General features: G+C 38.8%; 1 protein-coding gene and 1 pseudogene across 1 annotated transcript; both read right to left on the bottom strand.

The window, feature by feature from the left end:
- Positions 1-1,046: 1,046 nt before the first annotated feature.
- LOC137959580 (uncharacterized) lies at positions 1,047-2,711 on the bottom strand (annotated as a pseudogene).
- Positions 2,712-3,222: 511 nt separating this feature from the next.
- Positions 3,223-4,576, bottom strand: LOC137960232 (chlorophyll a-b binding protein of LHCII type III, chloroplastic-like). The gene is made up of 3 exons (XM_068807789.1): positions 4,223-4,576; positions 3,962-4,123; positions 3,223-3,789 (listed from the first exon to the last, which is right to left on the bottom strand). Exons 1-3 carry the CDS (start codon positions 4,271-4,273, stop codon positions 3,703-3,705), a joined length of 300 nt encoding a protein of 99 aa, XP_068663890.1. The 5' UTR covers positions 4,274-4,576; the 3' UTR covers positions 3,223-3,702.
- Between the last annotated feature and the right edge of the window lie 8,636 nt (positions 4,577-13,212).

The raw sequence follows: 13,212 nt of genomic DNA, 5'->3' as shown, positions 1-13,212 counted from the left end.
GGATATGAGACCCATTTGATAGGGAGTTTTGGGCAAAAAAGTTACATAAGCTTGACCCCCTCTCGAAAACATTATAACAGTTTTGAGTGCATAAAAATAAGCTAGACTTGTTTGATTAATAAGAGCAACTTTCTTAGTCAACTCAGACCTACTAATTTTAGTTTATACAAGCCTTGAAGGTTTGCTCAAATTTTGCTCAACAAACCCACACATTTGAGAAAAGTTCTTTTCTTTCTATTAATATATATTTTTTTCATTTGTTACAAAGGACTAGATTCCCCTCATTCTTGTTCTTAATCACTTTTAGAATGATATTATTTGTTGATTTGGTATCATCATTTGGGCTACTTTAGCATTTCTTTTTTCAATTATCCTTCCCCCTATACATACATGGTGCCTCAACCTTATTAAGAAAGAAATTATTATTGAAATTAAATTAATAAATTAGGAAACTATTTTCTAAATTAATTTCTTGATGACAAAATAATCAAGAGATGGTTTATAATTTTATATTTTTACCAAACATGGCAATGTATTTTTGAATCATTTCTTCTATGCAAGTGATGTCGACTCTAGGAGATCTACTTTTGGATATTTGATCACTTTTTCATGGGTAACATTGTCATGGTAGTCTAAATTGCAGGTAGGGGTGGCATCGAGCCAAACCCAAACCCGAACCTGCCTATATTTGAGCTGAGCTTAATTTATATATTTCGAATTCAAGCTCGAGCAAAAAATTATTATTGAGCTCAAGCCCACTAATTTTAGCCGAGTTCAACCTCATGCTCGAGCTTCAACATACATATAAAACTTTTCCAAAAATACACGTCTTGAGTTCAAGGTCAAACATACATTTAAAACTTTTCAAAAAAATATATGTCAAATAAATTGTATATAAAATTATGCATACATTTTACATAAAATTGAACATAACCTTTACATAAATTAGGGCATAACCTCTACTTACAATTAGGCATAACCTATATACATAATACCTGTATAAAATTAGGCATAAACTCTACTTAAAATTGGGCATACCCTATGAACTTAATACCTGCATAAAATTGACTATACACTCCATAAACACTGCATAATATTATGAATAAAGTCTATACAATAATCAAACAAAAAAAATTAAATAAAATATCATTATCAATTTACAATTACCCACATAAAAACTATAAATCTAGTATAAATTTATAAACTATAGCTCTTTCTCTTCATGCTAGAAAAAAATATACTAGATCCCCGCATGAGCAAAATCTCCACCTATGACAAAAACAAAACAAAAAAAACTTATTATTTTCAGATGAAAAAATAATCTTCCACTACGAGTTACTTAATGTAGTTAAAAATATTAAAAATACCATGATGAGAAAAACATGAAAAATCATGTAATGAGAGATCAATCGACCACTACCTAACCATTTTTTTGGTGAGGCCAACAGGATTTGTCGTTGTCCATTTGACATGTTGACCTGGAAAGATCAATTAAAATTTGAAAATAAATATCCTTGAAAGAGAGTAAGAAAAACACATACTAGTATTGTGGGCTTTCAGCCAAAACCACAGTTAATGAACCAAGCCTCATGATGATACTTGCCTTGCTCACATTATTTGATAATTGATCTCTTATGCAATACATCGACTTCAACATTGTCTACAGAGTGTCAGTTCACACTTGAAACTTAACTTCTTTCTCTCTTGAAGAGGACATCAAACCATCTTGCACCTGAAAAAATTCAAATCATATTAGGTGGTTCTGGACTTGAAAAGACTCATGCTAATCCTATAATGTTGAAATTCTAAAATGCCTGAAGTACCTTCAAATTAATAACAGCCACACGATTTGTGGATTCCTCTGTTTGATTTGTCATACCCCATGTCATTGCCTTCAAACGTGGCATTGAGACCTGATGATTTTCAAAACTAAGAATGTGGCTTAAAGTTTGGTTCGAGTGCAATAAAATCTTGCGACAAGAATGAGAGCTAGTCTCAATCCCTCCTTCCATTCAAACAAACCTACTACGGGAATGCTCATTCCCTAGAGGCCAAAAGTTTAAAATAGTCAATGACACTTTGTTTTTTAGAATTTCAACAATTTAATAAAACTTGTTCCGAGTATAGATATGCATGCCATGAAGCATGGGAAACTCAGGTTAATAGGCCACAACAGCGAGCAAAATCTAAAGCTCTCGGCTCTATGCAACAACAGATGAGCTTGAAATGATTAAAAAAGATAGTTACAAGAATAGCACATCCTCACTCATATGCAAATATAAATGTCACAAACCTGGTCTTTAAGCACATCCTCTCTTCACTCCCGTTGAAATTTTTGGAGCAAAAGGGTTAGCAGTCTTTGCAACTCAGGTAGGACTTCAGGAGGGAAAAATTTCTGAATTGCTTCCTTGTTAACATTTTCATGAACACTCCTGCGAATCAATATATGCAGGCATACCAGAAGCTACAATATCGAAGAACACAGTATCTAATTTGATATCCAAACTTTCATCAATAAGAAATCAAGGCTATAAAAACTAAACAAAAGTTAAACATACAGGGTCAAGATCAGAGTCATTGGGGAGTTGGAGCATTTCCATGATAATGTCTATGTCAGTGGAATCGAGACCTGTTCTTCGAGTACGCCATAGAGCTTGGAGAATGTATTCAACATTTTCTTTTGAGGTCGAACGTACTAGAAGTGGTAGATGATTTCACATATGGTGATCCATCCTAGATTTCCCTAGCTCCTGATTTTTTTTTCAGAAACGTTTATTGAAATGAGAACAAAAAGAGGCTAGCTTACATAAGATAGAAATTCTAATGATAGAAATAGCAGTAATTTGCATGCAGGCCCTTGTCTTAAGCAAGATCTCTCGCTCTACTCTAAAGACCCTTGCAGCAAAAACCCTGCGTTTGCTCACAACCCTGACAAATACACTCTAATAGTCATCAAAGGCATCTATGCAGGTTCAATAAGCATGAACGTTGATCACTTTGATAATCTCAAAAAATGAAAAAGGCCAGTGCCAAGCAATCTGTTGATAAGCATTAACATTGCAAATCCTCTAACCGAAAGTATGAGAAATCCATCGATACAGGTCTAAACCATGTTACACTATCATGAAGGTAAGAATTAATACTATGGATTTGAACCCACCAGGGAACCCAGTATATATATGGGTTGCACCAAAGTTCTGTTATTGATTTTTCTTGTCTCCATCTTTGAGAAAATCAATAGTTAACATAATCTTACTATGAACATTCTCTTCTCAAAAGAAACAGGAAGAGAGAAAAAGACATGCAACCGTTGACTGCTTCCCAGTAATCAGAAAAATATGATCGCTTGGATTTGCAAGGAAAAACTGGAGCAATTTTTCTCTTCTTAACTGTATCACGAATTAAATGGCAATGCATCAAATTTGTTGACTAGTTAAAATTGCAGCAGTAGGACAATATAACTTTCTGCAATTTTTGCAGCTCTGAGTTATCTCCATACGGTAATCTTTTTAACAGAAGCTGATACAATTGAAAGCGAGGAGCAAATGAATATAATGAAAAGTAAGCACCAACGACTCGTTATTCATCCATTAAGATCTTGGAAGCATTCTCTTTTAGAGACAGGAACTGGTCATACCTGGAAGACGTTTTCAAAGATTTCTAGGGTTGGCGGAGGGGCTTGCCGATGAAGATACGTCAAGTTCACTGTTCAGCTGTCGATTTCGGCGTTGTTCTGGAAATAAAAATGTAATTTTTGGGAGGACTTAAGAGCTCTACTTCCGTCAAGTTCTGTAAATTCCGTTAACGTAGGGAATCAAAGGCTCAATCACCTACCGAATCCCACAGGCGGTCACAAACAATTCACATTTCCATGAACTACGACACGATGAATTAAACCCCATAAGCAAAACTAAGCATGACTGTAGCTAGAATTTCATACAACAGAAACAGTTCAAAGTACCTCGGGAGCCCTGTTCCGGGCGAACGCTTCGGGGTCAGCTGAAAGTCCAGCAGTGTCCCATCCATAGTCGCCAGGGAACTCTCCGGTGAGGTATGAAGGTGTCTGAGCAGAGAAGGGACCCAAGTACTTCACGCGGTCAGGCCCATACCAGAGCTCGTTCCCCTGACGTCATTAACCACTATTAGCAAAAAAAAAAAAAAAAGTTTCATAATTTACAGACACCTCTTCTGTATCACCAGCCTGCAAGAGCTTCACGCTCACCATGATAATGCTTCCGTTTCCCATAGTAACAATCTCGCAAAGGGTTGGCATTCGATTTTTTACCCAAAAACGTGGAGGGTCTAAGAATAGTGTCGGAGCTGGCAGACACAATTGTAATAGTCGTCACCATCTAAGAATCGATTGCAGAGTGAGAGTGTCTGGATGAGCTTGGTCTGCGAGGAAGCTCGATGATGCTAGTTTAGTAACACAAGGAAGAAGGGCCTAACGACTGTATGTACAGAAGGAGGGAGAAAATTGGTGGTGAGAATCAACCATGATATCCCTGATTCCCGCCAAGAGAACGAGAGTCGAAGATCAATCGACCTCTCGTTTGGTGCAAACAAAACACCCGAATCCCCGATTTCCGGAAGTCCCGCCTCCCGCCTCCCGCCTCCCGACTCCCTCCCCCAAATCCTGGGCTACTCGTTAAGTTAACGAGCATCATAGTTTAGTCGAGCTCGGCTCGTTAACTTATACGATCCTTGTTCGGATCTCAAACTCAGTTCGAGATCAAGATAAATCGAATCAAACTGAACCAAGCTCGAGCCGCTCGCAAACCGGCTCAGTTCGATGCCACCCCTAATTGCAGGAGTATGTAGCTCTATTTACCACAAAAACTGAGTATATTACATTTATAGAGGTAAGTGACCTTTTGTGGCAGAAAAAGTTTCTACAAAAATTAGATCAATAACAAGATAAGTTTATACTTTTCCATTATAGTAAAACTCGACTTGCTATTCAAGGTTGAAGCACATTGATTTAAGATATCACTAGAAATGTAATGCATTAGAGACAAAGTTTCTTCAGATTGAGAACATCCATATTGATGAGAATGGATAAAATACGATGACAAAACCACTACCCATGGAGAAGCTTGATGCTTGTCAATGAAGAGTGAGTCTAGTGATGCCTCACACATAGTCAATTGGGAGAGATTTGTTGTGAGAGGTCCCTCCATCTGAAAGGATTAGTTAGTTTAATACGCAACTAGTTGATTGGAGCCTCTACCATATTTAAATGTGGTTACATCTTCATAATAGTATATGAATTATACTATGCACTTACAAAAGAAGCAATGGAAAAATTGAAATGGTGTCGGCACGTGAATTATTTAATCTTCTTCCACCACACCTTCGACAACTATAAATAGAGGTAATTTGTGATTGATTTAATAGAGTGAAGACTGAAGAGAGTAGAAGAGAGAGGTAGAGAGCAAAGTCAAAAGAGAAAAGAGTGAGTGCATTCCCAAGAATTGCAGAAAAAAAAAAAAGAGTATTGCATGTTAAATGTTGAACTGAACCATAGAGGATGAACTGAATCACACTTTTACAATTGAGTAAGAGTGGTATTTATACAATATAGAATATAGAAGATAAGCTTTACATGATAAGATAAATACAACATAGGATAAATCCAATGAAATCTTATCCAATAACTAAAAGGATTATGCTTATCCCTTATCAGCATGTGCATGCATCGTCAAGATGGACACGTAGGGTCGCAGAGAAGAAAAAGAGATCCTCAATGAATTTGGTGAGATCTTTTTTTTTAATTCCATGATTATAAATTTGTTGCATGAAGTGTTGATTTTGTGATCCAAGAATAGTGTTCTTGATGCTGTTGTAACCATTATTTCCTTTAGTGGAAGATTTTTATTGGATGAAGTCCGGTGGTTAGTCTCTTCACGTAGAAAAGAGCAACCAAAAAATTTGAATAAATTTCTGTTATTGCATTTGTTGCTGGAGTTTCCAAAACCTTCTTCATAGGAGGTATAATAAGATAAGAGATACAGACATCCCATAAAAGTATTAAAAAAATATATGAGAAAGAGACATCCCAGAGCAAAAATGGCAGATTGAATACATTTCTGTAACTGTTATCTGCATGCAGTGCAACAGAGTAGCAGAATACTTGCATAACAGGATAGCAGTTACTGGTTCCACGGGCTATCTAGCTAAGAGTAACTTCTCATTCTCATGCCTGTAAATGCTTGAATGCATGGATAGTTTGCAAACACGAAAATGTTCTTTGGACATGTTTGTGGGGTAGTTTTTGTGCTCGGGGTTAAACCTCAAGTCAAGATGATCTATCTTGTACTAAAAGCTCCAGAGAAAATTGCAGGGATGACTACAAGAAAGTGTTTCTTTAAAATTGCTTTTTCTATTACATATACTTGTTTACAAATCAAATTTTCAAAGGACTAAAAAAAATACAAACATGCAAACCAAACAGAAATTATCTCCATGATCAACTGGCTGAAATATCTAACATCCCTTTGATAACAAAATCATCAGTCAATCGAAATAGAAACTACAAGAAAGTGAAGTAGATACATAAAATTTGAACAAACGAACATTCTCATCTGAAATTAGCCACCAAAACTAGTACTCGAGGTAAAAAAACAACAGGTAAACAGAGTCTGTTAAGTCCAGTGAAGAGGAAGGCTTCGAAGATGGAAGAAAATAACATAAATAGAGAAGACACTACAAAGCTGCCTACATGTGGGAAGGAATGCTCGCACAAATTCTGAACTCTATAAACAATAGATCGCGATAATATAGGTGAAACATGAGCCAGGCAACCACACATATTATTGATTTATTTCTTTTGAATATTGAAATCAGCTAATTGTAAGAATGTCCAAGTTTAAAAAGCTGACCTGCCACTTGATTTGCATTAAAAGGAATGAACTATCCCACTATATCAGTATGAGAAACACACTTCAATTATGAATTGTTTCATCAAAAGTTTCAGTATTGGGTTGGAAAATAAAGAGCTGAGCCTGCAAAGTTTCAGTATTCAACTACAATGACCTTTCAGAAATGGAAATATCATACTGCAATATGATGGATAATGTTAAACTTGTAGTAAACTCATGAGAGGATATGTATTTCATGAAATAACCAATATATGGATGCCCCTTCTTGGTCTCTGATTCATTAAGATCATCAATGATGAAGACCTACCTAGTTTTTTGAGTAAACTGGCCAACATATTCTTAAAGAATTCTAAAAGAAGAGTTGTTGGTTCCTCAGAAGAAATTTTCATTTTTAAATAGCTTGATATGCCATGAATGGATAGCACCATAATTATCCCACAGCATATCCAACCAATTACTGGTTTCAAGTTCTGGTACCAACTCAAGCATTTAAATCAGCCTTCAATGTCCTGACCTGCTTAGAGTATGAATTTGTATTGGTATAGGAAAACATCCTTCTCATTTTGATTCGTAATGAACCTCGAAAGGTAACAGCTATAGAAAAAATAACTTCCATATATAGCTTCGTCAAAACTAAAGTGGGTACAAAAAGAAACTCCAGTTTTCAATAGAAAATGAAACTGTGATGGAGGCTCACTGTCATACAGAAGTCCATTACCAAGCAGACCATTGTAGAGAAGAAGAACACCATGAAAACTTTTATAGTAGTCATGAGCATTTTTAAATTGTTGCAGGACATAGGATGCATTTCTACCTTGATGGACAACCTCTTACATTTGGTTTTAATATTTCCCAAAAAAACAAAATGAAATAAGCTCTAATTCCTGTTGTTACAAAAGGATGAGAAACCCATTATTGACACTACATTACATCTTAAACTCAATATGGCAGGTCATAATTTTCCAATATAAATTCAACCGCAACACCACCACTGAAAGAGAGTTTATTTTTCCATTTAATACTGTAATGTAGATTTCGGGGTGCCGAGATCTTACTCGGGGGAGTCCTGCGTGTCGGGGTAATCCAGGCGCGACGGTCCACACTCATGAGTTCCTTATTTCAATGTCGCTGATGATGGTAGATGTTTGATCCCTGGTTGCGGAATCCAGGATTCAATCGCACTAGTCCCGATTGAGAGACCATAACCTTAAGAAAGGTCAGTTGTCTTCTTCCTCTTCCTCGACTCTTGTGTGTGGCTCCTCCGAGAATTCGGTTGCGAAGTTGTTGAAGCGGAGACAATACTGATGGGTTCGCTGAATCAGAAGAATGCAGCAAGGTTTTATGGGTATGGGTTTTCTGTGGAAGATTATATGCCAGATTCTGTGCCTAAATCATGAAGATCCTGCATCATAATCTCAGCTGATGAGATTACCTGCCCTGTTTAAGGGCTTCCTTAACGAGACCTTTGACCATCCGTTACAGGAGCTAATCAAGCTCCTTTCATTTTTGTATTGTACATAATCAAATCTGTGTAAATCTCCTAAATTAGGTTGTAATAGTTTGTATCAATTATAAATATGAAATCAACTCACCCTGTCTGGTGTGGTGAATGTTTTATTGAAAATTTCTCATGGTATCAGAGCTATACCTGGATTAACATAAAATGGTTTCTAATCTTACTTTTGATCATCTTCCTCTCAACACCATGATTCACATGGTTACTATCAAACTGACGTCTTCCAACTATCTTCTAAGGAAGAGTCAGTTCTTTCTTCTTTTCGACAGCCAAGGCTTATTGGGCCATGTGGATGGTATTATTGTGTCACCACTTCTGTTCGACCATCCCACTAATCCGACTTCCAGCCCAAAACATCTGGCGTGGAAATCTACGGACCAGTGTCTCTTCAGCCTGCTTCTCTCATCACTGTCCGAAGAAGTTATGGCCGAAACCGTCGGCCTCTACACCTCTCGCAAGGTCTAGCTTGCCTTGGAGAACACTTTCAGTCATCGCTCCAAAGCTCGCGAAATTCGTCTTAAGGACGATTTGCAACTGATTACGCTCGCTCGTTCAAAGCCTTGTGTGACCAGCTCCACACCATTGATCGTCCCGTTGATGACACCGACAAGGCGCATTGGTTCCTCCGAGGTCTCCGCTGAGAGTTCTCCGGCTTCTCCTCCGCCCAAATGGCCCAAAATCCCCTCCCCTGTTTTGGCGATATCGTGTCCCGAGCGAAGAGTTTCGAAATATTCCGGAAATCACTCGAGCCTTCGGCGCCGGCGACCTCCACCACAACATTCACCGCAAACCGCGCCTCCTCCCAGCGCTCCGGTGGCTATTCTTGCCAGAATCACGGTCACGGAAACTCCCATGGCGGTCATTCCGGCCATGGGCAGAGTCCCTTCTCCAACCCCGGCCATGGACAAGGCCGCCCTACCTCCAACCACCGTCGCCGACCACCGCGATGCCAAATCTACTGGCAGGAGGGCCACTACGCCGATCGTTGTCGGCAACGCTACGCTCGGCATGACAATTCAACGCATTTGGGTGAAGTGTTTAATTCATCTTGTTTCGTGTCCGAAAATTGCCCTTCAGACTAGTTCGTCGACACGGGTGCCTCGACCCACATGACTCTAACCCACACATCCCTTGATCAATCTATCACCTATACGGGTAAGGATCGGGTAATTATCGGGAATGGTGTGTCCCTCCCCATTACTCACACCGGTCATTTTTCTCCATCTTCTGATCTTAAATTATTAGATGTTTTGGTTGTTCCCCGTTTTACAAAAAAATTGTTGTCCATTAGTAAATTAACGAATGATTTTCCTTTATCTGTTACATTTACTAATGATCTTTTCACTATTCAGAATCGCCAAACAGGAAAGGTGGTGGCAACTGGTAAACGTGATGGAGGCCTGTATGTGCTAGAGCGTGGCCATTCAGTTTTTCTTTCAGTTCTGAAAAATAAATCTTTGCATGCCTCATATGATTTATGGCATACTCGTTTAGGACATGTTAATCATTTCATATATTTCTTTCTTGAATAAAAATGGTTAGTTTCATCTTACTTCTTTATTACCATCTCCAAAATTATGTGATACCTGTCAGCTTTCTAAAAGTCATCGCTTACCTTATTTTCGCAATGAAAAATGGTCATCTCATGTTTTATATTTAATTCACTATGATATTTGGGGTCCTTCACCCGTTACTTCCAAATTGGGGTTTGTTTACTATGTTTTGTTTATTGATAACTATTCTCGGTTTACTTGGCTCTATCCATTGAAATTAAAATTTGACTTCTACAACGTCTTTCTTCAATTTCAAAAGTTTGTGGAAAACCAACATTCCGCTCGTATAATTTTTTTTCAAAGTGATGGTGGTGCCGAATTTACTAGTAATCGTTTTCAACACCATCTTCGCTCTTTAGGAATTCATCATCAGCTATCTTGTCCATATACCCTTGCTCAAAACGATCGCGCTGAACACAAACACCGTCATATAACTGAAACTGGTTTGGCTCTGCTCTTCTATTCTCACATGTCTTCTAGCTTCTGGGTTGACGCTTTTAGCACTGCTGCCTACATCATCAACCACTTGCTCACATTGCTTCTCGGAGGTAAGTCCCCTTTTGAACTTCTTTATGATCTTTCTCCAAATTATGAAAATTTTCATCCTTTTGGTTGTCGTGTTTATCCATGTTTACATGATTATATGCCTAACAAATTTTCTCCACGTAGTCTTGCTTGTCTTTTTCTGGGATATAGCTCTTCATATAAGGGTTTTCATTGTCTTGATCCCATCACCTCTAGGATATATATCACTAGACATGCACAGTTTGATGAAACTCATTTTCCGTCGTTAACTTCTTCCCGGGCTCAACCCCTATCCTCTCTCAAATTTTCCAATTTTCTGGAACCTAGTTCATCTTCTTCCGACATGCCCCCTTCTCTTTCGGCGTCACATTCCCCGCATATTACTCAATTCGACTCCCGTTCGTGTGTTATTTGTATTGATCCTGTGAATGAGTTTTTGCAGGCAGCTAATCCCTTTACAGGACCGCCACTACCGCCTGTTGATCTTCCTCTCCTTGGGTCCACTGCCCTGCCTTCTATTGATTCTGTTGCTGGTATTCCATGGGGATCTCACCCCATGGTCACACGCGCCAAGGCCGTAAACCTCGTCACTCGGCTGATATTACCTTCTTTGGATCTACTAGCCTTCTATCTGCACTTCTGACATCCACTGAGACTAAAGGGTTCAAATCTGTTGCCAAGGATCCTGCTTGGCTTGCTGCTATGGATGAAGAAGTTCGAGCTCTGCGGGATAATCGTACTTGGATTCCTCGACCTGCTGACACCAATATTGTGGATTCCAAATGGGTATTTCGTACCAAATATTTGCATGATGAGTCTATTGAACGTCTCAAAGCTCGTCTCATGGCCCAAGGGTTTCACACAAGTTCCAGGACTTGATTATACCGACACCTTTAGCCCTGTCATTAAAGCTACCACTATTTGAGTTGTGCTATCCCTTGCTGTTACTCATCACTGGCCTATTCGTCAATTGATGTCAAGAATGCCTTCCTCAATGGTCATCTGACTGAACAAGTTTATATGGAACAACCTCCGGGGATTGATCCTCGCTTCCCTACTCATGTTTGCAAGCTTCAAAAAACTCTCTATGGCCTCAAGCAAGCACCTCGTGCCTGGTTTCAGCGGTTCAGCTCCTTCCTCATTCAGCTTGGCTTCTATTGTAGTCGTGCCGACACTTCCCTCTTCGTCTTCCCCAGGCACTTTGATATCATCTATTTGCTTCTCTATGTTGATGATATTATTATTACGGGCAACAACCCCTCTCTTCTTGCTAGCTTTACAAGCAAACTTCATTCTGAGTTCGCTACTAAGGATTTGGGGTCCCTCAGTTATTTCCTTGGTCTTGAAGCTACTCCTACCACTGATGGTCTATTTCTCAGCCAGTTGAAATATGCGCGCGACATTCTTGCTCGGGCTAACTCCTTGACAGCAAGCCCATCCACACTCCTATGGTTGTTTCTCAACATATATCCACTACTGGTCAGTCTTTTTCGAACCTTACACTTTATCGGTATCTTGTTGGTGCTCTTCAGTATCTGACCATCACGTGTCCTGATATTGTGCATGTTGTCAACTCCGTTTGTCCGTTTCTTCACTCGCCCACTGATGATCATTTTCTTACTGTTAAGTGCATTCTTCGGTATGTCAAGGATACTCTCCATTTTGGCCTCTCTTTTCGTCCATCTGCTGCTCCTGGCGCCATAGTTGCTTATTCTGATGTTGATTGGGCCGGTTGTCCTGATACTCGTCGCTCTACCTATGGTTATTCTATTTACCTTGGTGACAACTTAATTTCCTGGAGTGCCAAAAAGCAACCTACTGTTTCTTGTTCCAGCTGTGAATCTGAATATCGTGCTCTTGCCCTCACTGCTGCTGAACTTATTTGGCTCATGCATCTTCTTAGAGATCTCTGGGTTTCTCTACCCCAGCGGCCCCTTCTAATATGTGACAATAAAAGTGCCCTCTTCTTGAGCTCCAATCCAGTTGTTCACAAGCGGGCCAAACATGTTAAATTAGATATTCACTTTATTCGTGAGCTTGTGGTTGCTGGAAAACTTCGCCCTCAGTATATGTCCTCTCACTTACAGGTTGTCGATATCTTCACTAAAAGTGTGTCTCGACCTCTCTTTCAATTTTTTCGATTCAAGCTAAACGTCTGCCCTAATCCGACGTTTAGCTTACGAGGGACTGTTGAAGATCATATGCGAGATTCTGTGCCTAAATCACAGCATGAAGATCCTGCATAATAATCTCAACTTATTGAGATTACCTGCCCTCTTTAAGGGCTTCCTTACTGAGACCCTTGACCATCCGTTACAGGAGATAATCAAGCTTAATTCATTCCTGTATTGTACATAATCAAATTTGAGTAAATCTCCTAAATTAGGCTGTAATAGTTTGTATCAATTATAAATATGAAATTAACTCCCCCGTTTGGTGTGGTGAATGTTTTATTGAAAATTTCTTATTTTCGATGCCAACTCCTCGGCCCGCGACCAAGTCTTTCTAGACGTTGCATGAGGATGGTCATTGTCTTACCCGTTAGTCTTATTATAAAATTAAACAATAATAATAATTTTTTATATATTTAAATAAATATAAAACTTAATTTAAAATTTTAATTATTCATGCCCTATTAATGTTCCTGGTTAGAAATTTATATTATCTCGTTCCAGTCGTGGACCTGTTCTCGGAAACGGCGGAGAGGGATAAATTCTGAAAAAGTCGGAGATGGTGC

Source organism: Aristolochia californica, unplaced genomic scaffold (genome assembly GCF_029961685.1).
Source record: "Aristolochia californica isolate CCGP_79_NKW_82.1479 unplaced genomic scaffold, dmAriCali1.0.hap1 SCAF_3, whole genome shotgun sequence".
NCBI lineage: Eukaryota > Viridiplantae > Streptophyta > Magnoliopsida > Piperales > Aristolochiaceae > Aristolochia > Aristolochia californica.
The sequence above is the reverse complement of the archived record's forward strand: the minus strand, read 5'-3'. Positions and strand labels throughout refer to the sequence as shown.